The sequence below is a fragment of the Gossypium raimondii genome, chromosome 3 (assembly GCF_025698545.1).
Source record: "Gossypium raimondii isolate GPD5lz chromosome 3, ASM2569854v1, whole genome shotgun sequence".
NCBI classification, from domain to species: Eukaryota; Viridiplantae; Streptophyta; class Magnoliopsida; order Malvales; family Malvaceae; genus Gossypium; species Gossypium raimondii.
Window position 1 is genome coordinate 5,809,739 of NC_068567.1, and position 24,845 is coordinate 5,834,583.

The 24,845-nt window shown below is 30.5% G+C and overlaps 2 protein-coding genes and 1 pseudogene across 2 annotated transcripts; 1 reads left to right on the forward strand and 2 right to left on the reverse strand.

Moving 5' to 3' along the window:
• Window positions 1–3,312: 3,312 nt before the first annotated feature.
• LOC105795625 (GDP-Man:Man(3)GlcNAc(2)-PP-Dol alpha-1,2-mannosyltransferase-like) lies at window positions 3,313–4,334 on the reverse strand (annotated as a pseudogene).
• Window positions 4,335–9,231: 4,897 nt separating this feature from the next.
• On the forward strand, window positions 9,232–11,290 carry LOC105796810 (tubby-like F-box protein 3). Its single transcript, XM_012626631.2, has 5 exons — window positions 9,232–9,728; window positions 9,871–9,958; window positions 10,050–10,179; window positions 10,401–10,580; window positions 10,768–11,290. The coding sequence occupies exons 1-5, from the start codon at window positions 9,423–9,425 to the stop codon at window positions 11,216–11,218; spliced, it is 1,155 nt and encodes a 384-aa protein (XP_012482085.1). The 5' UTR covers window positions 9,232–9,422; the 3' UTR covers window positions 11,219–11,290.
• On the reverse strand, window positions 11,261–14,425 carry LOC105796809 (inactive beta-amylase 9). Its single transcript, XM_012626629.2, has 3 exons — window positions 13,870–14,425; window positions 12,443–12,922; window positions 11,261–12,360 (listed from the first exon to the last, which is right to left on the reverse strand). The coding sequence occupies exons 1-3, from the start codon at window positions 14,104–14,106 to the stop codon at window positions 11,470–11,472; spliced, it is 1,608 nt and encodes a 535-aa protein (XP_012482083.1). The 5' UTR covers window positions 14,107–14,425; the 3' UTR covers window positions 11,261–11,469.
• Between the last annotated feature and the right edge of the window lie 10,420 nt (window positions 14,426–24,845).

A 24,845-nucleotide genomic window follows, 5' to 3' on the forward strand; every position in this document is an offset into this window, starting at 1 on the left:
AAAAATACAAGGACTTAAATTAAAGTATAGGTACTAAAACTATAAATTACATAAAGTATAGGGTCTAATTGCAGAAGTTTACCTAGAATTTACGTCAGCGTGTAACTCGGTTCTTAAAAATTTAAATCAGGGTCGGTAGATTGGATTAAAATATTATGAGCAATTTTTTATTACATTTGTCTATGACATGTTCTATTTAGTATTTACTGTATAAAACTCTTTTCTATTAATATTTGCATATTTTATAAATACCTCCAAATAATTTTTTATTAAAAATATTGGACCGGGTTGAATAAATTAAACTACCATAATCCTTGTTTAGGACTCCACCTTAAGGAAAGTGGAGTTTCTCGTGTTATGATTTTAATAGAATGTGATTCTTTAGAATGTAACTATTGTGAATGTAATTGTTGAGAAAATTATTTTACAATATTTGATATAAATTGAAAGATATTGATTAAAATCTTGTAAATATTGCATTATCATGTTTGGTTCATTAAATATTTTCTATATATTCATGTTTTAAATTTTATAATAAAATTTAATTGATAATTTTAATTTTAGTTTTTTAATTTATAATTTTAATTGAAAACAAAATTATTTCAAAATTGTCCTACATATATTTTCTAAATATAAAATAATATGCTTGTGAAATCATGTATATATAAAACTTGCTTTCGAATAAATTAAAAAAACTTATGTATATATAATATTTGTGAAAAATTTATTGAAATAATAAAAAATCAAGTAGTAGGTCAAAGGAAGTAGGCAATAATTTATTTTTACATTTATTAATAAGACTAATATCCTAAAGTAATATAAAATAGGGTTAATTTTATCTTAATATTTTTTTGATTTTCCAATCCACAGGAAGTAACTCTTCCACATTTTATAATGGGAATTACATCGACATGTTCATGGTAAAGTACCTCTAAATGAAAAGTTAAATTTCAAAGAAAGTGAATAAAATTTAATATATCAAACATTAAAATCACTTTTTAATTGATAAAATTTTCAAAAATCTCCTAACGCTATCATTGTTTATCTCCTAAATAAATATCTTTCTTATTTATTGCTTTAATATACTACTTTAAATCAGACAACTGTGATATATCAAATATGATGTCAAAATCGAATCAAATATATTTAATTATAATTTAAATTAAAATAAAATTTGATGAAATTTAAATTTAAACATTTTAATTTAAATTGATATTCAATTTTCTCTGTTTTATTAATTTGAGCACTAACAAACCATTTGCCATGGAACCACAGAACGATAGAGTTCTTTTATTGTTGCTTTGAAATAATTATAGGTTTATGATATTTATTATAATGTTTTATAAAATAATTAGATTGAATTACAAGTTTAAACAAGATTTACAAACATCAAAACTCTTATCATAAAACAAAGTAAGTCAAAATTTTTTTATCATAAATCATTATCAAAATACTTATTTTAGTAAATCTTCACTTATAACAACATAATAACTTAGAACGTGTTTGATAAACCATTAAAATTTTCATTTAATTGAAAATGAAAAATTTTCAACCTTTAATTTTTAATTGCGTTTGATAATTATATTACCTTTTTACTTAATATAAAAATTTCAACAAAAAATGTTGAATATGTTAAGTAAGTAGATCACTTAATGTGAAAAATATTAAGTTGATTTTATTTTTAAAATAAATTATTTCTTTATTTTCTTAAAATATTGAAATATTGAAATTTTATATTTAATTTTATCCAAAACTATTAAAATAAAATAAATCATACAATATCAGTAAGATTAAAATTGTGAAATAATTAATTTTATCAAATAAAATAATTATATTCAGTGCTAATATATCAAACAATTTTATAATATAAAATTAATAAGTGTAAAATTTAATATTAAAATTTTATACTTAATTTTTAATTTATTAAAACATTCTTACTTTGAATCTTTAAACATTTGGAATTGATTGAAGAATTCAACTCTTTCTTTTTGTAATTATTAGTAATTAATTTATGTTATCATTGTAGGTACTGATTTAACACAATTACTAAAATACAACATAGATGCAAGTTGTTAACTTGTTATAATACCGAAAATTTCCAACCGGAGAGAGAACAACACGTGACTTAAATTATGCCGAAAATGACCTAAGCAATCAATTATTATTATTATTTTAAAATAACTACTTGTTTGTTTACTTTTGCTTTCTGTCGCTTTCTGTCTGAAAAACTTACCTTGTCTGAACAACAAACAACCTGAAGTGTGGTGGTCCAGTTCACGTAAGCGCAACCGTAACTAAATTTGGATGGGCGGTGCGTTTATCTGCTGTTAGTGTAAAAACAGTAGTGGCGGTGAGATTAGATACTGTAGCGATACTGTAGCGTGAGATAAAAAGTAAGCTAAACGCACCGCACCGCACCCTAAATCTAGTCGGTAGAGATTTTTAGGTATATACAATTGGATTAAAAATATTATTATGCATTTTTATTAGATGTGTCAATGGTCTGTTGTATTTTTATATTTAAAAATTATTTTAATTTAATGTTTATTGTATAATTTTGTTGATACTAAAATGTGTTCTTGAAATATTGGAAGTAACTCACTCGAAAAACCAAGAGTCGTTAATGGCATTTAAGGTGGAAGAGAAGAGGGGGTTGTACATAGTTGGTGGTTTTGGGTATCTAGTCATGAAGTGGAGAGGTTTTTATGGGAGATATTTAGTTTACATATTCTTATTTAATAGGTGGGTTGTCATTTAGTGTAGGTTCTTGTTAGGTTGACTATGTGATTTGATGCGATGTGATTTAGGATATATTAATGATTAATGTGATTATGGCCTTGGGTGAAGCATAGTATTCGGTGGGATAATCCCCTAGACAAAGTGAAAGTTATAAAGTGAGATTATTTGAGACAAAAGATATTGATGAAGTCTCAATATCGTGGGCTAGGTCTATTTGATTTATGAAATCTTTTGCATATTCTTTCTTGTAAAAATGGTGAAAATTCTTATAAAGTTTGTTTATGATTTGATTACTCTCATGAAATTTACATGAGATCTTGAAGTTAAAAGAGTAAATTCGAATATTCTTAAAAATGTTACGTTTGGTTCGCTGTATTGGAATAGAGGCGTAATGGAATAGAGACGTAATGGAATAGAATATAATTTAATAAAATATATGATTTAATAAAATTTAAAATAATTATTATTAAATATAATTTAATAATAATATATGATTTCATAAAATTCTTGATAATAAATTTTCTTATATGAATTTGTATAATTTAAAATAATTAATATTAAATAGGGCAGTAATTGAATGAGCAATCCAATGAACCAAACATGATCCTCAATTCCTTCAAGTATGTTTTCAAATCAAAATTAAGAATATATCTATTTTGTTGACAAATCTAAACTAAGCTTTTTCTAATGACTGGATCGAAAGGGTGAAGAACCCCAATAAACAAGAACAAGTATAACTATTGTTTTCTATGTCAGTGTGATCTTCTAATGCAATCCTATAACTAGGAAGAACCGCATATAATTGGTCGGATTGCGGCTTTGAGATCATCGTAAAATCTTTGCTCCGAAAATCTGCTAGCTCTTCTCCTTGCTGCTGTAGCTATCTTGAGTCTTTCAGACTCGGGCATCTTCACGATTTTCATGACTGCATCTGCATATTCTTCTACATTTTGAGCAAGAAATCCTGTTTGTTGTCCATCTTCATCTAAAACAATGTCCATTTTCGGGCCAGCAGAATTATGAGCTGAGGGGGTCAAGCAAAATGAATATCATTTTAAAAACATTTTTAAAATGGAAAACAAAAGTAGCTCGAATCAGAAATTATAATATCAGTTGCCATGCTAGCTCACCTATGGGTATGGCTCCAGCAGCCATGTACTCTACAACACTAATGCCAAAGTGCTCGTCTATCATTGAGTGGATTCCAGCAACAACCCGCCCAAAAGACTTACCAAGTCCCTGCATAGTGTATGAAACCGATCAAACAAAGAGTTAAAACATATATATTGCAGTAACGCAAATGCAGACAAACTTGATTATCTGCTGATCATCAATTTTTGGATGATTTTCATTTAGCGAGAGGATCCAACTAAACTTATACGTAATTGTTCTTACCTATACATCACGTTTTTATGGAATTCCACATCGTCTTGAATGTTCAATTGCACTGCTTTGTCTTTCAAATTCTGGAGTCTTTCCTCGTCTGATTTATTTCGGCAACTACCTACAAACTGCAACTTAGGTCTTCGAGAGTGTTCATCTAGTTTTTTTATGGCAACAGAAAATGCCTCAAGTTGAAGACTATGTGCCTGAGTCAAAAAAAATCAAACTGTAAAGAGTTTCTAGAACTAATCAAGGTTCAAAAAAATCAAGAGGCTTTGTCCCTAAAAAATTTACACCATAATTAGTGTCCATTAAGCCTATGAAGGCTAGTGCCTGTCGAGGCTAAGTTGCCTCCTTCTGTTCGCTCTCTAGCATTTAAGTACTTTTAAATATTTTTACGTGTTTACATATGAATAACAATTTCCTCTTTGTTAGTACTATTGTTTTTTTTTTTTGGTCTTATGGAACTTAGTACAATGTAAGGCGGTGTTGTTGCATAAATAGATAATGTGCAAGTGTTCAAGTATAATGAATTTAAACACTTTTTGCCATGTAGTCAACAAAGTACAATATACTGGGGAATCTTTTAGTGCTTTTTAGGAACCAAAATCTTTTTAGTTATGTAGAACGATGGATTAATTTTCGAGATCTACGCGCTGACAAACTACTTAGAGATGAATAGGGACTAATTTGTAAAGTATAATTTGTTAGTTACGAGTATAGGGACTAAAGTGTAATTATTTCAAAATTAGCATGAAATTTTTGTATTTAAGAATATTTGAATGTTATGGAAGGTTGAAATTGAATTTGAATTGAAAAACGAAGCTTAGATTTGAAAATATGACTATTTAGGTTTTAGGGACTAAATTGAATAAAATGGAAAATTTTAGGGAACTTCTCAAAAGTGGAATGAGCTGACTTATACCTATAACAGGATGATATAAGACAATTCTGTAAAAAAAGATCCGGTGTTTACTTCAAATAAATAAGGAAAATAATGATTTGAATGTTTCAAAATTCAATTTTAAACCGAAAAAATCGAAATTTAGGGGCAGAAAAGGATTTTTTTCGACAAAAACTACTGCAAACCGCCTTCGGCTGTTTTTCAACGCGTAGATCTCGAAAATTTATTCGAAATCAAAAAAAATTCGTCTCAATCGGACAACCGAGCCAAAAGTTATGGCTTTTCAAAGTTTTCCAAGCTAAAAACATAAACTGTTCATGCCACGTCAGCAAATCACGTCCTCGTAGGCGCGATTTGTGTCCACGTCAGCAGGTCGTGCTGACGTGGACGCGATGTCCTGACACGTACCCTGACATCGCGCTGACGTGGACGCGATTTCCCGGAAAATGACCCATTCCGGTAAATAATCAAAAAATCGGCCCATTTCGGTAAATTTTGAAAAAAAACGGCTTTTTTTGGTATTTTTCCCTAAGTATGTAACATGTGTCACATAAGTTCCTGTTATATAGGGGCTACATCAAGATAGTCCATTTATTATTAAATGAATTAATTTAGTCCTTATATTATTAAAAAATTAAATGAGTCTAAATTATTATAAGCTTAACATTAATTGTATAAAATGGCTTAAAATTATTATTATTTAATTTTCGTTCAATTCCAAATAAAATATTTTATTTATAGAACCATAAAAATTTTAAAAATTTTAATTTTGCTAAATAGTAAATGATTTTTAAAACAGTATCTGTTAACTTTAATCCAATTTGAATTTATTTAATTCTTTTTAATAATACAATGACTAAATTGATCCATTTACTAGTTGGGGACTAATTTGATCATGTCCCTATAATAGAGAGACCTCTCAAATATATTCACCATATAAATACCATATGAATGTACGAATAATTAAATTTAATTAATCATATTATTTTTATTTTTAAGTTACAAATACAAATACAATTTCACTCATTATAAAACACGATCCAACTTATAACAAAAATATATATGTACAAAAATTAAATAATTTTAGGGTCATTTTGGATGGGTATTTATTTGCCGTGCGATACATTTAACTTTCTTTTCGTCTTACGCTACAGTATCACTACAGTATCTAATATCACCACTGTTTTTACACTGATCATAAGTAAACGCATCACACATCTAAAACAATTTTAGACTAAAATCCAATGGGAAACCACGGTAAAATTTACATTTACTATATATATCAATTATAAAGGAGATTTTTATTTATTTATTTTATTAAAATTAGTAAGATTTTAATTTCTAAATATCTGAGAAAATATAGGAGGAGAAGGGCATTGGGGGAAAGATAAGAGAGGAGATATTATTGAGGGTGGGTCCAATATCAATAGTTACATATTACCAAACTTGTTAATTGATTATGTATTTTAATTCGGTAGCCAAAAAATATATTTTTAATTGATTATGCTGGATTAAGATAAAGATTTATAGACCTTTTGATTATTAATTTAATAAAAATAATAATGATCACAAAAATTTATACTATTTTGTTTAAACTTATTTTATATTTTATATTTCTTATCAGAATGAATGTATATATTTTTATTTATAGAAAATCTTTGTTTACTTCATGTCACATTTTAATTATTTATGTTTAAAATGTTATGTTTTAGTTACTTACGTTAATGTGTTATAACATTTTAGTAACTGAACCGTTAATTGTCTTTAACGGTGTAACGATAAGTGACGCATCACGCTAAATCATCATTTCAAATAAAAATATTAGGTTAAATTATACCATTAGTCCCAATTTTTTTTATGTTCTTTTAACTTTTTTATTTTCTATTATTTTTATTTCCTCCTTCCCATATCTTTTGAGTACTTTTTTATAATTTCTATTTGTTAAAACTAAAGGGGAAAAGAAAAGGAAAATAAAGAAATAAAAATAAATTGTTTAAAAGAATAAAAAAAAAAGGGGAATGGAGAATTCAGAGATTCCAAATCTACTTTGTCAAAAAAATTTACCAGCTCTTGACATCCATAGGGAAATGGAGATTACAACATATTCCTAGAGAAGAAAATGAAGTCACAAATAACCTTATCAAAATAGTTCAAGATAGGAGAACAAGATTAAAATTGCTTGAGGATCCACGTGGGAGGGATGAGTTCAATAAATTGTTTGAGGTCCCGTGAGGGGAATTAGTTTAATTTCTTATATTTATGTAGCTTTTCTTAAAAAAAAAGTAAAAATTAACTTTTGTAACCAATAAAATAAATGGAAATCCTCTTGCTTTAAGCCGAATAAAAAAAGTAATTAATAATATTATTTCATGGTTCAAATTGAACTGAAATATCTTAAACAGTATATCCACTATTCTCATTTATGATATCTAAAAGGTCTTATCTATATGAATAAGATATTTTCCCAAAATTAAATGAATTTTATTACAACCTTAAAAAAATGCAAAATAATAATAAGAATTATTTTCCTTTCTATGATTAATAAAGTAAAACTTCATAAATAAATTTAGGATTATGTCGTTTATATTTAGAGTATAGTAAATTAATAATAAAATAATAATAATAATAATAAACACTTAATAACATGCTAAAGTAGCTTTTAATTTTTTATTCAAACAGAATAAATAATCACTCAAGTGAAAGGAAAAAGTTTGAATATTATATTTTAAAGAAAGAATCTTTTACAAAAGGAAACCAGACAAAACTTTTCCTCTTAAAGATCTTTCCCAAAACAAACTGCCTTCCCTTTTTTTTTTTTTTTATAAAAAGACTAAAATATTAACAGATATTTTAATTATTTATTTTAAAGTACTTTTAAAATATTTTTGGATAAATTGCACTAAGGTCACTAAATTATTATTAGGTTTATGTTTTAATTATTTAACTTCAAAAAATTACAAAATTATCATTGAACTATTTGAAAGTTTTCATTTAAGTTACTGAGTTGTTAAAATTATTATTGTATAACTTTTTGGCTCGCACCAACTACACCAATTGAAAACTCTACTTTCATTTTCTTCTATATATATATATATCTTCATGAAATAACTTTGAATGTCATGAATCTGTTAACCAAATCCAAACAACTTTCATCTCCAATCTCCAATATTAACTATAAGATCAATTTGGATCTAATGTATGCTTTTCTATTTGATAATGGATGTAACGGCCCTAAATTCTCGAGTCAACTTTCAAGTGTTGACTTGGGTTGGCGATGGATAAATTTATTTTGGGATTGGGTTTTTGTTGGAATTAATTTGGTGAATTTTAGACCTTTTTATAAGAAATCCAGTGACCTGATGTAGCGCCTTAGTATTTGAGTACTCCGTATTCGGGATTAGGGTGTTACAATGGGTACTGATCTATTATGCCAATCGTCGAATTGTCGCTTAGAGTTCTCCAGCCGAACTTAAAAAAAAAAACAGCCTAATGACTTAAATAAAAAATTTCGAATAGTCCGATGACCATTTTGTAACCTTTTGAATTAAATAACCAAAATGTAAACTTATAGCTTTTTAAGTTTACCCATAATTTTTTTTATGTTTTATTTGTATTAAATAAATGTTTTTACTTTGGGTTATTGCACTTTTTGGGCTCAAACTTGTCAATTATTTTCAATTGGAGCTTGAATTTTTTTTTGGCTCAAGTTAGTCCATAAATTTGACAATTGTTCTCATATTAGGGCCTAAATTTTTTTTATCCAAGTTAGTCCTTATATTTTCTTAAAAATTGAACAAAAAAAAGAATTCAAATCCGAGAATAATTGTCAAATTTAAAGACTAATTTAAATAAAAAGATTTAAACCCCAAAAGAACAATTATCTAATTCAATTTCAACGTGAAACAAATTTTCAATTGAGCCCAAAATTGGTTTACCTCTTTTATTTATTTTAACACAATGTCTAAAGTATTTTTCAACCTATAAATAAGAATATAATGGATTTCAATGTACTTAAATCTCGTCTTTCTACATTAATAAAAATATCAGTACAAATCGAGCCGAGAAAGTAACAAATACTTTAAACAACTATAAAATGACAAAATCTTTAATTAACACTCATCCCTATTCAATACTTATATTATAAAAAAAAACCTGTAACGCCCTCGTATGTCAAAAAGGAAAAGCTTTTATTATTTTAGCTTTTATATAATTATCTGCGTAACAAAAAATTAGAAAATAAAAAAAAAACCTCGAAAATTTCCAAACTTTAATTTTCAATCCAAATCCAAATCTCAAAATATCTTTCTTCTCAGTTTTTCATGCAAAACATAAACAGCTAGACAATTATCACCAACAAAAATCTTCAAGCTGGTTGTTAAAGCTTAAATTTTAATTCATGACATTGGAGTTCATAGCAAGGCTAAGGTCAAGCCGGGTGGTTGTTCAAGACCAACTGGAAGTTCCAGACCAAGCGGCGGTTGACGGCGACGGCAACGGTGAGGACTGCTGCTGGGCCAAACTGCCGCCGGAATTGATAAGAGAAGTTCTTTTAAGGATCGAAGACTCTGAAACTCATTGGCCTCAAAGAAAAAATTTGGTGGCTTGTGCCGGTGTTTGCAGTAGTTGGAGGCTTATCGTTAAAGAGATTGTTAAATTTCCTGAAATTTCAGGAAAATTAACATTTCCCATATCAGTTAAACAGGTTTTTATATTTACTGTATAAATTGGATTAAAGTCCTTTGATGAATGAAATTGTTAGTAATATTATGAATGGAAGTATTTTTAAATTTATATATTTCACGGTGAGCAGTATTCAATCTTCTGTAATTGGAATCTCTTTGCAGCCTGGTCCTAAGGATGGTCTCCTCCACTGCTTTATAAAACGGAACCGATCCACTCACACATATTGCCTTTACCTTAGTTTAACTAATGGTGAGATTATTGTTGTTGCCTTACTCGGATTCGGGTGTGTGTGTTAGATATGTGTCATGTTCTAAATTGTCTTTTCATATCTCTGTGGCAGCACTAACAGATGATGGGAAGTTCCTTCTTGCTGCTCGCAAGCATAAGCGTCCTACACACAATGATTATATCATCTCTTTACGGGCTGAGGATATGTCAAGGGGGAGCAGTTCTTATGTTGGGAAATTGAGGTGAGTAGTTACTCGACTCTAATGTGAGTGTCATATACAAATACGTGTCTGACATGGATATATATTCAATTTATACCTCTTTGAAAGCTCACAACTTATATTCATGTCTGGATATGTGTTAAACGCGGAGGTTGAATACAGATGTTTTAAGAAAAAAAAAAGTTTGAGCAATGTAAGCTATAGACAACAAATTTATGTTTTTCTTTTTCTTTTTGGCAAAGATCAAATTATTTAGGGAACAGGTACACCATCCTTGCTGGTCAATCAGCTCATACTGGTTCAAAGATGGCTAAAAATCACTCTCCTAGGCTACCAAATTTGAAACATGCTTCATCTAAAATCCATTTGGTCAACTATTCCATGGCTCATATTTCATATGAATTGGAAGTTTTGGGTTCGAGGTAAGAGTTTTTTGTTATTTTACATAAGGATTTGATGATTTCTTATTCTATTTGTCATATCTATCCTTTCGAGTACCCGTGTCAGATATGAAAAAACCGAAGCATACATATGTCAAACACATATCCGTACCCAAAGTTGCTTTTAAGTCCGCGTAGGTGATACAGATTTATTTTATATGACTTCTAGGGGTCCAAGGAGAATGCAATGTATCATGGGTACCATCCCAACCACTTCGATCCCACCCGAAGAGCCAGCTCGAGCCCGGTCAGAGTTTTCTGGCCGCAATACGGACATATTCCAATCAAATCCGATTGCTCATTCAGAACCAGCTAGCATGGGCAATTTTCCATCAGGATCATTGTGTGGTCAAAAGAATGGTGCATTGGTGTTGATAAACAAGGCTCCAAGGTGGAATGAACAACTCCATTGTTGGTGCTTAAACTTCCATGGACGAGTGACAGTTGCTTCGGTTAAAAACTTTCAGTTGGTCGCTTCTCCAGAAAACCGAAAGATCGTACTTCAATTTGGGAAAGTTGGGAAAGATTTATTCACCATGGATTACCAGTATCCAATCTCTGCATTCCAAGCATTTGCCATCTGCCTCAGCAGCTTTGACACTAAGGTTGCTTGTGAATGAAGATATCTATGTCCGATATTCATATGCAATAATAATTAAAAATAAATAAAAATCGATCCAAAATTTATTCGATTTTCATTTTATAAAAGGAATAGTTAAAAGAGAATTGGTGTATATACTGTAAATATTTGCTTAGCTATGTCTTTGCAGTGCTCAGTCAAATGGAACAATTTTTTTTTTTTTCCAATCCAATATCTTCTGACTTCTGGTACCTTACAAGGATGCTATCTACACATAATTGTCCTCTCTACTTAAGCTGATTGCACGTGGATGCTCAGATTTGACCTTGTATGTACAGAATCTGTGGTGGTGGTGGTGCCTTCTTTAGTAGGCAGATTGCCTGAATACAGTTCAGGTTGGTTCAGTTTCCGGACAAACTCAATGAACAAAGGGAAATGCTCCGGTGCGAAGAATTGAGCTCCAATCCTCTGGAAAATGAATGAGTCATTAAGATTCTCACTCAACATGTTCTTCTTGATCTGCTTAAGACCATCAGGAGCTCCGACAGTCGAGTTCTGGCCGGAAATTCCGACCCCGTGCTTATTGCAAGCTGTTCCAATTTCAGCAAGTAATGATTCAGGGCTTGAGAGAGATTCCTTAAGCTGGTACTTATCTGACTGGTCCATCCCAGGCAAGATGATTTTGCATGAATTCCTTGCAAACATCTCTGCAACTTCTTCGTAGCCTTTTCTCGTGGCAGTGTTATAGAAGCCAGCTGTGAGCTCAGAAGGATGTGAGCGGGTTCCATGCCAAGAGTGCATCAACGGGACTTTCCCGAAAATGTTCACCGCACTATCACTGAAAACCGAAGAGGCAAGTGAGAGTAGACGGTCTCCATGAGCTATGAGCTGGCTTGAGTACCAAGAAAGGAAGAAATCACCATAAGGACTTTCCCAAGATCCACCATGATCCTTGAAGAAGGTGTTTGCAGTTGGCAACTCGCTGTAAGCAGGCGCATTATGAGGGCCACCTAGTCCCCACTTTGGCTTTCCGCATGCTTCGGCATGTTGCTTAAGAAGGTGAAGCATGTTTTTGTCGTAACATTGGAACTCCCCAGCTCCCGGAACTGTGCCACTTTTGGCAAACCCACGGTGAGATGGATACCGGAGCTCACCGTCTGGTCCGAGACCCATTGTGATTCCCTGCAAAATCACAATACAGAAGCCATTAACATCAAAACAGGGTCTAATGACATTGCCTTATTTGACAAGCAAAACCAACTACCGTGATCGTAGAACCGATGAAAGCCGAAAAAGCCGACTTGAAGCTTTCACAGAAATCCTGATACACTTCCATTGGAGTCTTCCCGTTAAGAACAGCAAGCTCATCAACAGCCAGTGAAAGACATCCTCGGTAAGGCTTTCCGGCTCGATCCTTGAAGAAGATATTGGACTTGGTTTTCCCAATATCAAGTACCCACTCGGGAAGTGGGATCTTAGGTTGACTGGAAGCGTGAAAGCAGAGTGTTACGTTAAGTTTGAGACCTGCTTTCCGAACCATCTCGGCAATGGTAAGGTAGCCAGACCAGTTGTACTTTCCCATCGACTCATGCTCCACCACTCCCCACCATATAGGCAATTCAACACCTTCCAAACCGAGAAGTTTCAAAGCTTTAAGCCCCGCTGATATTGCTCGAAACTGGTTGACTGTACCACCAGACACAACATCTAGAGGCAGGCCGGCAAATAATCTTATTCTATTAAGCTGCAAAATGAAACAACCGAATAACCTCGATAACATTTTTTAGTTGCTACCAAAAATGTCAAATTTGTACCAGATGTTTATACATTAGGTCAGTTCAGGTTTGAACCGGGTTTATGAATGATATTAGTAGATTTTATATTTGCATAAACCCAATCCAACTTTAAATATGTTTAAATTTATTCAAATTTATCCATATTTATAAATTACCAACTCAAGGAGTTATAAGTTGGCTTATATTAATTTTAATTTAATATTTAATATTTAAAATGACTTTTTATTAAAAGTTTAAATTTAGGCAGGTTACTAACAAATTTTTTGTCTATGTAGTATTTTATTATCATATATTTAATTTTATATGATATAAATTAAATAGTAAAAAAAAGTTGCAAAAGTATAAACAAGGATGGAATGGATTAAGTTGAAATTCAAACTCAATTTATATTTTAATCGATCTACTATTTTTGCTTAAAATCATTTTTTATATCGTAATTTTATCTAAATTCTCTCTAAATCTTTGCGTTTGAATAAATTTATGAATACGTACAAGTGAAAAATGTAACACCTATCAATGTGTTTTAAGTCAATTTCAACAGCATGGTAGAAAATATGGTGATTACTTTAATTCCATTTATTTAATATATATTATATATATTAAATTTTATCAGAAGTAAATATACGAAAATTTTTATATTAAAATAATATTTATTAAAATATATAATTATTATATTTTAATAGATTTATTTATCATGGGTTGGATTCTTAAATAATAATTTTAATTATTTTATTAGAAGATTATATAAAATATAACAAGATAAAAATATTTAATAAAAATATCAATTATCTTTTAAATAAATGTATTTTAGTAATTTCAAAATTAAATTAATATTTTAAAATAATAATAATTTAAAAGCAGAAACAATGGAAGGAAACCAAAAAAAAAACCTTACAGTTTTTGATTTTGTAGAAGACTTCGATTTAGGAAGGCGATCAGATTGGGCAGCTTGCGCTGTTATTCTGAGCCCAGATTTTCCCCTCCTTAATGGACTCTCAAACGAAACACTGTTTGGTTTCCGAGAAAATAGTTTCTCGTTAAATTTCCCGAAACTAAACCTTGAATCGCTAAACCCTAATTCTGTTTTAGGGTTTGTTGCTTGAGAACAACTCCTAATTACCGAAACCTCCATTCCCCAAAAATTCCAATTCCGAAGACCCAAAAAAAACTAACGAAAAATTTATCCCAAAATAATCAAAAAGAGATATATTATTATTACATTCAAAATTCACCCAAAACTAAAAATCAAGTATTATTTTAAAAAACAAAATCAGGTTTACAACCAAAGAACTTCAAACAAAAAACCCCAATGAAAAACAGGGTCTTTGCTCTTAGATCTCAAGCTGTAAACCACAAAAAGAAAAAAAAAATCTTCGAACTGAAAAATTTGGGGGATGAGTGAAAGATTAGAAATGAGGGCTTTTATAATATTTTTTTGCCCTTGTTTTGGGGGGCGGGGATGCAGCTTTTTCATGGCTGATGGCTGGAGCTCGTTTCTTATATGAACGTTTTTTGCGTAAAAATAACAAAAATGGCGGGTATCTCTTCTACTTTTACGTTTCGTAGTTTACCAAAATCCTCATCCGCATAATTAATCATTTTTTACCTGGGGTTAATTAACAATTTCTTTAGCAAAAAAAAATGTTATTCAAAAGAATTTTAAAATATATTTTAATCTTCACTTTTTATCATATATAAATAAAATATTTTTTTGCCAGAAAATAAAATATTTATTTAACATGGGTAAACTACTAAAATAGTAAATTTTGTTTACTTCAGGTTATGTAACACTCAAAACATTAAATGTTTGACTAATAAATGCTAGCGTAATTAAATCTTTATATATGTGGCTTTAGGCTCTATATATGTGTTTGAGGTTAGGGTTCGAGTTGTGTCTTTAGAAAGTTTTGTTATTTATTCTAAACTAACCTTTATATTTGAATTGTTGACTTAAGTTTAATTTTGTGTAAATCTCTATCAATAATGAGCTTGTTGGTTCAATAGTTAAGTTTTTGTATACTTTTAGGTCTTGTGTTCAAGTCTTGGCCTATAGAATATTTTTTCTTATTATCGAAATTCTGATTGGTGTTTCAAACATTAAATTTTAATGTTTCCTCTTCTCCTCTCCCTTCTTCAATTTCTTTTTCTTTTCTTTTTCGTTTTTCTTGTTTTTATTTTATTTTCTTTTATCGGTCGCCAAACTTCCTGTTCCTTATCTGCTGTTCTGTAACACCCGTAACCGTCGCTAGAATAGGGTTACGAGGTATTATCGGCCCAAATTCAAATTCAAAAAATCATAGATGTACACATATTCAACCTACTAAGCCAACCAAGTCTTAAATCAAAAAGGTAATATCAACTTATTACGAGTCATTTCATATCATGTATCGATCATATTCGTAAACACATAACTCATAATTAAAAATTATGCAGAATATTTCAAACACCACTTTTGGTCATACCTCATTTCGCCTACTTGACTAACAAATCAATTACAAACAACAATGACACAAATGTGTATATAAAACTCACATTTAAAATTTCACCTATTTTACATGTAATCATTATATTTTAACATATGTACCTATATCAACCCTTATAAATACAAGCAAATATAAACATTGGGCGAATATGCCATAAGCATTTGTACAATTTCATAGTATATTCACTTATTATTATTCAAACACTCAAAACTACTTGTCAAATTGCATACAAATATTTATTCATCAAATAAATAAAGTTACTATTCATATGTCCAATTTCTCAAGCTTTAGCGAATACAATTAAGCTTAAATACTTATGCTTTAACCAATGTCAAATTCATCAATACTCAAACCATTCCATGCATAACATACCAAGGCCGATCCTATATATATATATATTTACTATGTATTATTTATCCCTCAATGTATCAAAGGTCATTTACAAGACCAAGTCCATAAACAATGCTCATTATGCAATTTACCAATTTCAACTACTCTATATTCATAGTAAATCAATATACAACTTTCACATAGTAAATGATAATTCAAATTCAATCTCAATTCTGAAAATTAAGATATTTCCATCCATGATTTCAAACATAGCTTATACTTATATCATATCATATCAATCAACTTTACTTGTCTATCACAACCAGTATGCATAATTATCAAAATTCAAAATTCTTCCAAAGCATAACATCACTTATATTAGTCTCAACCATTTACGAAACATAGCCAAATCTTCAACCATAATATTTAATCAAAGCATTAAACCATTCATATCAAAATAAACAAGCCATTTTCGCATGGCCTATTATATATATACACTTCATTCAAAATATATTCAAAAGGGAAGTATAGCCTATACATGCCATAGATTTTAAATTTAACTTTTATAGGTACCGATGGACGGACGATAGTGTGATTGACTACGCTGATGATCCCCGAGCCCGTAACTAGCTTCCAAAATCTATAAAACCGAAGGAAACACACGTACACAATAAGCTATCACAACTTAGTAAGTCATAAACAATTAAACAATTCAATGACGTTAATAATTCAATAACAAAACCGAACAATGCAATCATATTCATATATATACACATTCGAGCTTGCAAAACTTAAATATCAAATATGTAACTATGAACCAATTTCAGCTTGGCCGAATATACCTTTAAATAATAACATAGTTATTTTTTTCATCTTCAAATCATATACCCACTCTTTACCGAATGAACTCATTCATATATAAATGAATATAGAACATAATTATGACTTCACATATACTTACCCCTTTGGCCGAATATAAGCTTTTCCCACACACACATGCTTTCATTTGCATCAAATAATTTGTATCAAAATTGACATAACCAACTAACTTTAATAGCATATATTAATTAACTATTACGTACTTATACTAACATATACATATATGTCACATTTATCATTCATCGAATCAGTACAATTTGTGCTAAATAATTTATCAAGGCCATAATAAAGTTGCACAATTAGTGCTCTCTCTCATTTAACCAAATTGATCTCGGTTCCGCAACTTAGTGCCCGTTATTAACATAATTATTTGGTTTCGCACACTTAGTGCTCGTTATTTAACATCATTACTTAGTTTCGCACACTTAGTGCTTGTTATTCAACATCATTATTTAATTTCGCATACTTAGTGTCAAGCATATAGCCGTAGCTATTCTATACTCGCACACTCAGTGCTAAATATTGATAAATCACATCCACGTCTATTTCTACTTCCCAAGCTTAAACACATTCGGCTACACACATATAAATATATAAGTGCATATTTTCATTTCAGCATGTATATATATATTATATTTATTTAAAGATTATAACACCTATTTGCTTATAAACTTACCCTGGATAGCGATAAACCGGAACAGAACGATTAATCGACGACTTTATTTTTCCCCCGATCCAAGTTCGATTTCTTTAATTCTTGATCTAAACACATTCAAATTTAACTCATTCAAACATAATTTCATTCAATTTTATCCAAAAACACATAAATAGGCAATTTACCATTTTTCCCCTGATATTTAACATTTTTACAATTTAGTCCAAATTGCACAAAACACAAAATATTCCAAATTAATCACAATGTAGTTTGGCCGAATATTCCCTAGTCTCTATTTAATATTTCTTACAATTTAACTCAAAATAATCAAATCCATCAAAAATTCAAAAACAAACATAATAATCTATCACATATCTTTTATTTTCTACCATCAAACTACAAAAACCACAAACTATCATTAATTGCACATCACAAAATCATCATAAATTCCAAAAATTAAAGCATGGGTTTTGAAGAACACGAAGCAACGATCTCAAAAACATAAAAATTATCAAAAATCGATTTAAAAACATACCTCAATCAAGCTCAACCTAGGCCGAATATAACAAGGCTTCAACTCTTTCTTTTTCTTTCAATATTCGGTGATGGGTGGATGAACAATCCACTAACATTTTTTTTTTCATTTGTTTTATTATAATATACATTATAATTCATTTACCAATTAACCTTTAATAATAATATTTAACATATATGCTAAGGTCATTCTTGTCAAATGCCACCCACTAACTTTAATAATGGTCTATTTGCCACATAAATCCTTCACATTAAAAGAACAACTATTATTCGGCCCTTTTGAATTTAACCCTTAAATTTTTATTTTACGCGATTAAATCCTTTCATTTAATCAGACACTTAAACGATAAAATTAAAACACGAAAATTTCACACAAGAAAATTCACACATAATAGACACAAAAAATAATATTAAAATATTTTTCCAATTCGGATTTGTGGTCCCAAAACCACTGTCCGACTAGGGTTTAAACCGGGCTGTTACATGTTCTGGTTGGGTAAGTACAATTTCCGTGATGTTAATTGAAAGTTAATTGTGTAGTTCTGTTGTGAATTCTAAGAAACAACAGTTTCGTACGGTCGAAATAGTTTCGTGTTAGTGGGTTGAATTCACTTCGTTAAGCGATCCTAGTTTCTTTGTTTTAGGCGTGCGTGTTGAAAGTAGCGTTTCCCAATAGTCTAATTCGAGTGGGTGTCGTTGATTCGTTGGTAAGTGTCAGTTTCGTTAGAGGTTTCCTATTGAAGTTTTTGACATAGTTCAGTAAGTGTTAAATTGTGCGAATTTCGTTGTTTTAGTCAATTAATTGTTTCTGGTTGGCTAATTTAGGCTTTAGGATTTCTCTACGTTGTTTCTGTGTCAAAACTACTTTAGGTACATATCAAAAACCCAAGTTTTTACGAATTTTAGACGCCGAAAAATAAGGCTATCGAATTAGAGACGCATGGGCTAAAGGCACAGACGTGTGTCTAGGCCGTGTGACTCACTGTTTGCCACTAGAGACTACACAGGCGTGTGTCTAGGTTGTGTGACTCACGGTTTGTGATTTAGGACTACACGGCCAGACGATACAAGTGTTTGTCAGGCCATAGGAGACACACGGGCATGCAAACGGATGTGTACCAAGCCATGTGCTAGGCCGTGTAAAACCACACAGGCGTGTGGCCCAAAGATTAGATTTTCCCTCGGTATGTGTCGTTTGAAACGATTGTAGGCCTTCTATAGGGTCTCCGTATGTACTGAATTAGACTATATAAGCTATGATTTTTTGATACGTGACTGAATACTGAGAGATCTATTGTATATTGCATATGGTAATTGTTACTGATATTGAATTATTCGGTATGGATATTAGAGCTTTCTTAAGCTCGTATAAGACCAAAAATAGTTGTATATTGCATCATATGTTTATAGTACTCATAAATAAATGTTAATGGTAAAAATTGAAAGTAATTTATAGTAGTTTCTCTAGCAACAAATGTGGCATATTATAACTCAGATTTGACGATCGGGTATCAAATGTTACATTTATTGGTATCAAAGCTATAGGTTTAGCCTATTCTCAAACTAAATTGAGCTCGAAGTTGAGTCTAGAGGTATATTCCAAAGTCAAGTTGAGTCTAACTCGAGATTTCGATGCTGATTTTTAAATTCCTCTATTTTATAGCTAAAGATGTAAAAAGAATTGAGGAACGTTGTTAATGATGATATAAATAGCAACAACCACTCTGTTGAGAGTAAGAATAAGATTAAAATCGAGGCACTTGGCGTTGATTCAGTCGGTGCTCAATAGAATAGAGCTGATAGACCTTGACAAAAAGGTCAAGATGATAAGAATTTTCTCTGCACGATAGCAGAAATCCTTTAGAAAGTAGCGAGAGCTACTCCGTAAGTTGCACCAGTAGCTGTAGTTCGGTGACCTCGATAAAAGAGTTGCAAAAATATAGAGCAACCAAGTTTAAAGGATTGAAAGGTGTCGATTCATCCTCAGTCGAAATTTGGTTAAAACCGATCGAACGGGTCTTGCAACAATTAGAATGTTCACCACCGAAGTGCGTCATTTGTGTGGTATCTCTCCTAAAAGAAGAAGCTTATCAATGGTGGCTAACAATTAGAATGTTCACCGCCAAAGTGTGTCATTTGTGTGTTTGAGTTTGAGAAGAAGTATATTAGTGAATTGTATTTGGAAGATAAAAAACTAGAATTTATGATGTTGAAGTAAGAGAATATGCTAGTAGTCGACTACGAACAAGAGTTCTTGCGACTCAGCAAGTATTTTCTCAAGTTAGTGCCCACAGAAGAGGAGAGTCATAAGTGATTCCATCGGGGATTACGAGATCAACTCCGAGTTCAGTTGGTTTCGCATAAGCTTAAGGAATTTGTCGATCTAGCTGAACGAGCAAAAATGGTTGAACAGACCTTGGGCCTAGATAAGAAAGACATGACTCTTCGAGCATTCAGAAAAAAAGTTAAAACTATAGGTTCACAACCCCTACCTAAGCGAGCTAGAGAGTCTCAAAGTTCTTGAAAATCGGTTTCATCAAATGTCGAATACGAGAAAGACCAGGTTAAACAATCATCAATATCTATTGGCAATGTTGAGAAGTAAAAAAAAAAGACGTAAGTATTCCGAGCTTTAAGCTTTGTGGCAGAAAACAAAAAAGTGAATATGAGAAGAAAAAATGAGCATGTTTTGAATGCGGATCCTTAGAGCATATCACTTGAAATTTTCTGAGAAGTGTTAATGATATTTCTATTGCTACCCTGGGATCTGCTTCTATAGCTAAAGGTTGGAGAATTGCTCATGGTGGCTTAGTTGTGAGGGGTAGTCAACAATAGAAATCGATTCAATAGTACATATTCCGGTTTACATTTCAAGTAAATTTCAGGGACGAGATTTCTTGAAGGGGAGAATTGTAACGACTCAAAATTTAGTGGTGTTGAAAATTGTAATTTCGGGGCCTCATTTCTATAAATCGAGTCCATAAATATTAAATAGGGTTATTTACGGAGTTATTATATATATGAATTGAAATTCAATTATGTAATTTAGCCGAAATTCTGATTAGTTAAGGCCCGGAGACTAAATTGTAAAAGTTTAATCATTATAGATTTTTAATTAAGAAAAGCCTTGGGAACTTAGATAGTAATTATCAAAAGGTCTAAAGTGGTTAATAAAACGCTTTTGAATAGTTGATAGTGGAATGTGATGATGGATGGTGATTAAACTAATTAATTAAGGTTTGAAATAAAAGAAAAAGTTTAATTAAAGGTTAATAAAGATTAATTATATAATAAACTTAGTATAAAAGTGAAATTAGTGGATGGAGATATGAAAAACTCATCTTCTCCAACCGGTCAAAACAAGAAAAACAAAAAGGGGATGCCATTTTTGAAGCTTAGAGTATTCAACCATTTAATTGAAGTAAGTCCCCAGTAATTTTTTATGGAAATTAAATCATGGGAGATTGATTTAGCTAGCCCGTGTACTAATTTGAGAAATTGTTAAAATTTTTGAAACTTGCCATTGTTGAGAAATGGATGAAATTGGTGTGAATTTGATAGAAATTAAGCTTAGATTATGAAAATGACTAAATTGTAAAGCTTAATTGTTAGTTCCGTACATTAGGGACCAAATTGAATAAAATGAAAAAATATTATGAAATATTTATAGGAATAGAATGTAGAAGTTCCCTAATGAATATATGTGAAATCATATTTTAATCTGAACCTTTAAATTTAAAGTTATATTTGTCTTGGGTTTAGGGACTAAATTGAATAAATTGCATAATGTTTTTGGTTTTATCTTTTAATATGAATTGGATGGATTTTTATATTGTTTATCTATTGAATTAGTATTCGTAGCAAAAGACGACGTCGGGCCGTCGAGAGGGAAAGGAAATGTGAGCGCCAATGATAAGTGACATGAGCTTCTGGTTTGTATTTATATGATTTGTGACTGATATAATTATTATATTCATGTTAAATTCCATTATTTAGTAATGGTGTGAGTATATAATGGTTATATGAATTAAATTATGGTGATTGATATGGTTTATTGAGATAGAAGACTAAATTGAATAAATAGAAAGTAGCATGATTTAATTGATATGTGATAATTGGTATGAAATTGAGTTGAAACATGTTATATGATGTGTTGGAATGGTGAATTGATGATGAATTGAGAATGATGGAATGTGAATTAAACTATGTGATGAAATTGAAAAGTTGGTTATTGTATTAATTGTTCGGGCAGAGCCGAATATAGTTGGCATGTGATAGGATTATATTGTGTATGGGTTTATACTTCAGTTTAGCTAATGATGCACTTATATGCCAGTATATTTTGTTCAGTTCATTTGATGATGCATTTATGTGCTAGTACATTTCCTTCAGTTTATCTGATGATGTCCTTATGTGCTAGTATAATTGATTCAGCTTGTCTAGTAATGCACCTTGTGTGTCTGTATGATTTCTTCAGTTTATCCGATGATGCACTATGTATGCTAGTTTATTTCCTTCGAAAACATGCAAACGTTAACCAGAAGGAAGTTTCCTTCCCTCCGACCATCGGTAGAAACCTATACTAATGGTTTCTACCACCCTAATATTCCCTAATATTAAACTAAAGAAGGACTCAAGAATTTACCAACAGTTGGCTTGAAAAAGTTAGTTACTAATCAAGCTGAAAGTTACTAATCAAGCTGAAAGCTAGTACCTTCTTTACACAACAAAGAACATACTAAGTTTCTTTTGAAAGAACAATGATGAACAGAGAAATGGAAAATAAAGTCCTTCTCTGTTAAGATTTCTTCCTATTTATATAGGAATGAGCTCGCAATTCCACTGTAACAGGTTAACTAATAACTTTACATGCACACATGATTCCACTAATCAATCACTATTAACGAGGCTTTACAAGTGTCATGTAAAATGACATCTTTCCTACATACGACTTGACACTTTTCCTGTACTTGTCTTACTAATTGTGGATTGTAAATTAATAGATCTATGCACCACAATTGAACTTGCCAATGGCGGGTTCACAACGGAAAATCTCGCAAAATGCAGAATAGGAAATCCGTAAGATGGCAGAACCTAGTAGAACATTTTACAAGAGAAACTTCGCCAAATGAAACAATTCATTTCTCACGAATTTGACTAGCTCATACATGAGTCAACCGACCAAAACGTGAATTAGAAAAAACTTGGGGTGTGACATATCTATATAAGGCTTATGGTTTGAATGAATCAAATGATATAAATAGATTTATATGTTAAGATTAGTTCTTTAATTGTATGATCAATTTGATGAATTAGTTGGAATGAAAAGTTTATGGTAGTGTATAAAGTACTAAAATGTGATTTTTTTTGTCTTTAACATGTTGAAAGTGAGCTTGGCCAAATGGTTAGGCCATTTTGAATTGGTATAATTTGAATTAATGCCAAACAAATAGTCACGTCGCGACATTGAGCATTTGTTGTCACAATGAAATCAAATAAGTATGTTACGTTGCAATGAGGATCCCCTAAAGTCACGACGTCAAATCGTGATTTTAAAAACATTATAGATTGGTCCTAATTCAACATCGGGTTAGCATTAAAGCTTTCATAAGCTCATATAAGACTCATAAATGGTTGTATATCGCATCATATGTTTATAATACTCGTAAGTAAATGTTGTCAAAACCTTTTTGGAAATCAACTTTTTATTTTTAAAAAATAAAATAGAAATAGAGTCGCCACCAATATTTTTTAATTAGGTGTGATTGGATCACCTCAAGGCTTTGTCACTTTAATAAAATGTTAGATTTATTAAAATCATTTTCGGTCTACAAAAATCTAGGAAATGGGTTTAGGAGTTGGTTACGTACGAGGAATGATTAGCACCCTCATAACGCCAAAATTGGTACCAAATTGATTACTTGATATCTTAGTGTCGGAAGTTGAAAATTTGAAGAGAAATTAAAATATGATCATTCTTTGCATGTTGTTCTTTTTAATTAAAATCACTTTGTTAAATTAAAACTTATGTAAAAGGCCTTCTTATTTCGAGGTAATTTAAACGAAAAGGTCATGTCCCGTAAGTTAAGGCACAACATCTCAAATCCTTGAAAATAAGATTACTCATTGTTTAATTATTACCTAAGTCTTATATATTTTGAATTTTAAAAAGCTGCTCATTTATCTTGGTTCAAGGAGAAAATCATACCCCGTAAGTTAGGGCGCTATTTCTCGAATCCCTAAACAAAGAACATTGCCTCGATTTAAAAAAAAAATCCGTTTATGTATCGGGTAAAACGAATATAACATTTAATGCGATGTACATTTGATTTATTTGGGCATAGTATAAAAATGAATAAATAAATTTAAACATGATTCATGGCATGGTTATAGCAAAATAAAATAAAATGGAAATGTGTAAAAATGAAACTATGAAATTAAAAAAATGTCATGCTAGTAAATGATAATGATATAACTATAATAGTAATAGAGCACCAATTCATAATAATAGTGGCAATAATCATGTCATAGTTACTACTCTAATACTAATTAAATAATAAAAGAAAGATAAATAATAATACGAGCAAAAATGCACAAATAAAAGGAAATATAAATAATATAAATTTTAAATATAAAAAGGGAAAGGAATAGTAAATAAATAAATAAAAAGTTCATAAAAGGTTGAAATTAAATGAATAAAGGATTGAATCGGAATTTAAATGAAATTAAAAGCATAAATTGTGATAAAATAAATAAATAAGTAAATAAAAGACTAAAATATGGCGCGAGAAAATGAAAAGGGACCAAATGAAAAATTATTCCCAATCCCATTAAACGCACTGTTCCTTTGACAAATTAGAGGACTAAATAATAAGAAAATAAAATAAAGGGGTAAAAATAAACAAAATAAAAGTAACATAGGACGAAGAAAGTTTAAAAGCGGAAGTACTAAAACGGAAATTAGACCCCTTTTTAAAAAAAACACATGGA

Coding starts and splice junctions, on each gene's coding strand:
- LOC105796810 (XM_012626631.2), top strand. CDS start 9,423: ATGACATTGGAGTTCATAGCAAGGCTAAGGTCAAGCCGGGTGGTTGTT. Junction 10,180..10,400: donor TCTTATGTTGGGAAATTGAG/GTGAGTAGTTAC, acceptor TTTTTGGCAAAG/ATCAAATTATTTAGGGAACA. Junction 10,581..10,767: donor TTGGAAGTTTTGGGTTCGAG/GTAAGAGTTTTT, acceptor TATGACTTCTAG/GGGTCCAAGGAGAATGCAAT.
- LOC105796809 (XM_012626629.2), bottom strand. CDS start 14,106: ATGGAGGTTTCGGTAATTAGGAGTTGTTCTCAAGCAACAAACCCTAAA. Junction 12,923..13,869: donor CTTCTACAAAATCAAAAACT/GTAAGGTTTTTT, acceptor TTCATTTTGCAG/CTTAATAGAATAAGATTATT. Junction 12,361..12,442: donor TCATCGGTTCTACGATCACG/GTAGTTGGTTTT, acceptor GTGATTTTGCAG/GGAATCACAATGGGTCTCGG.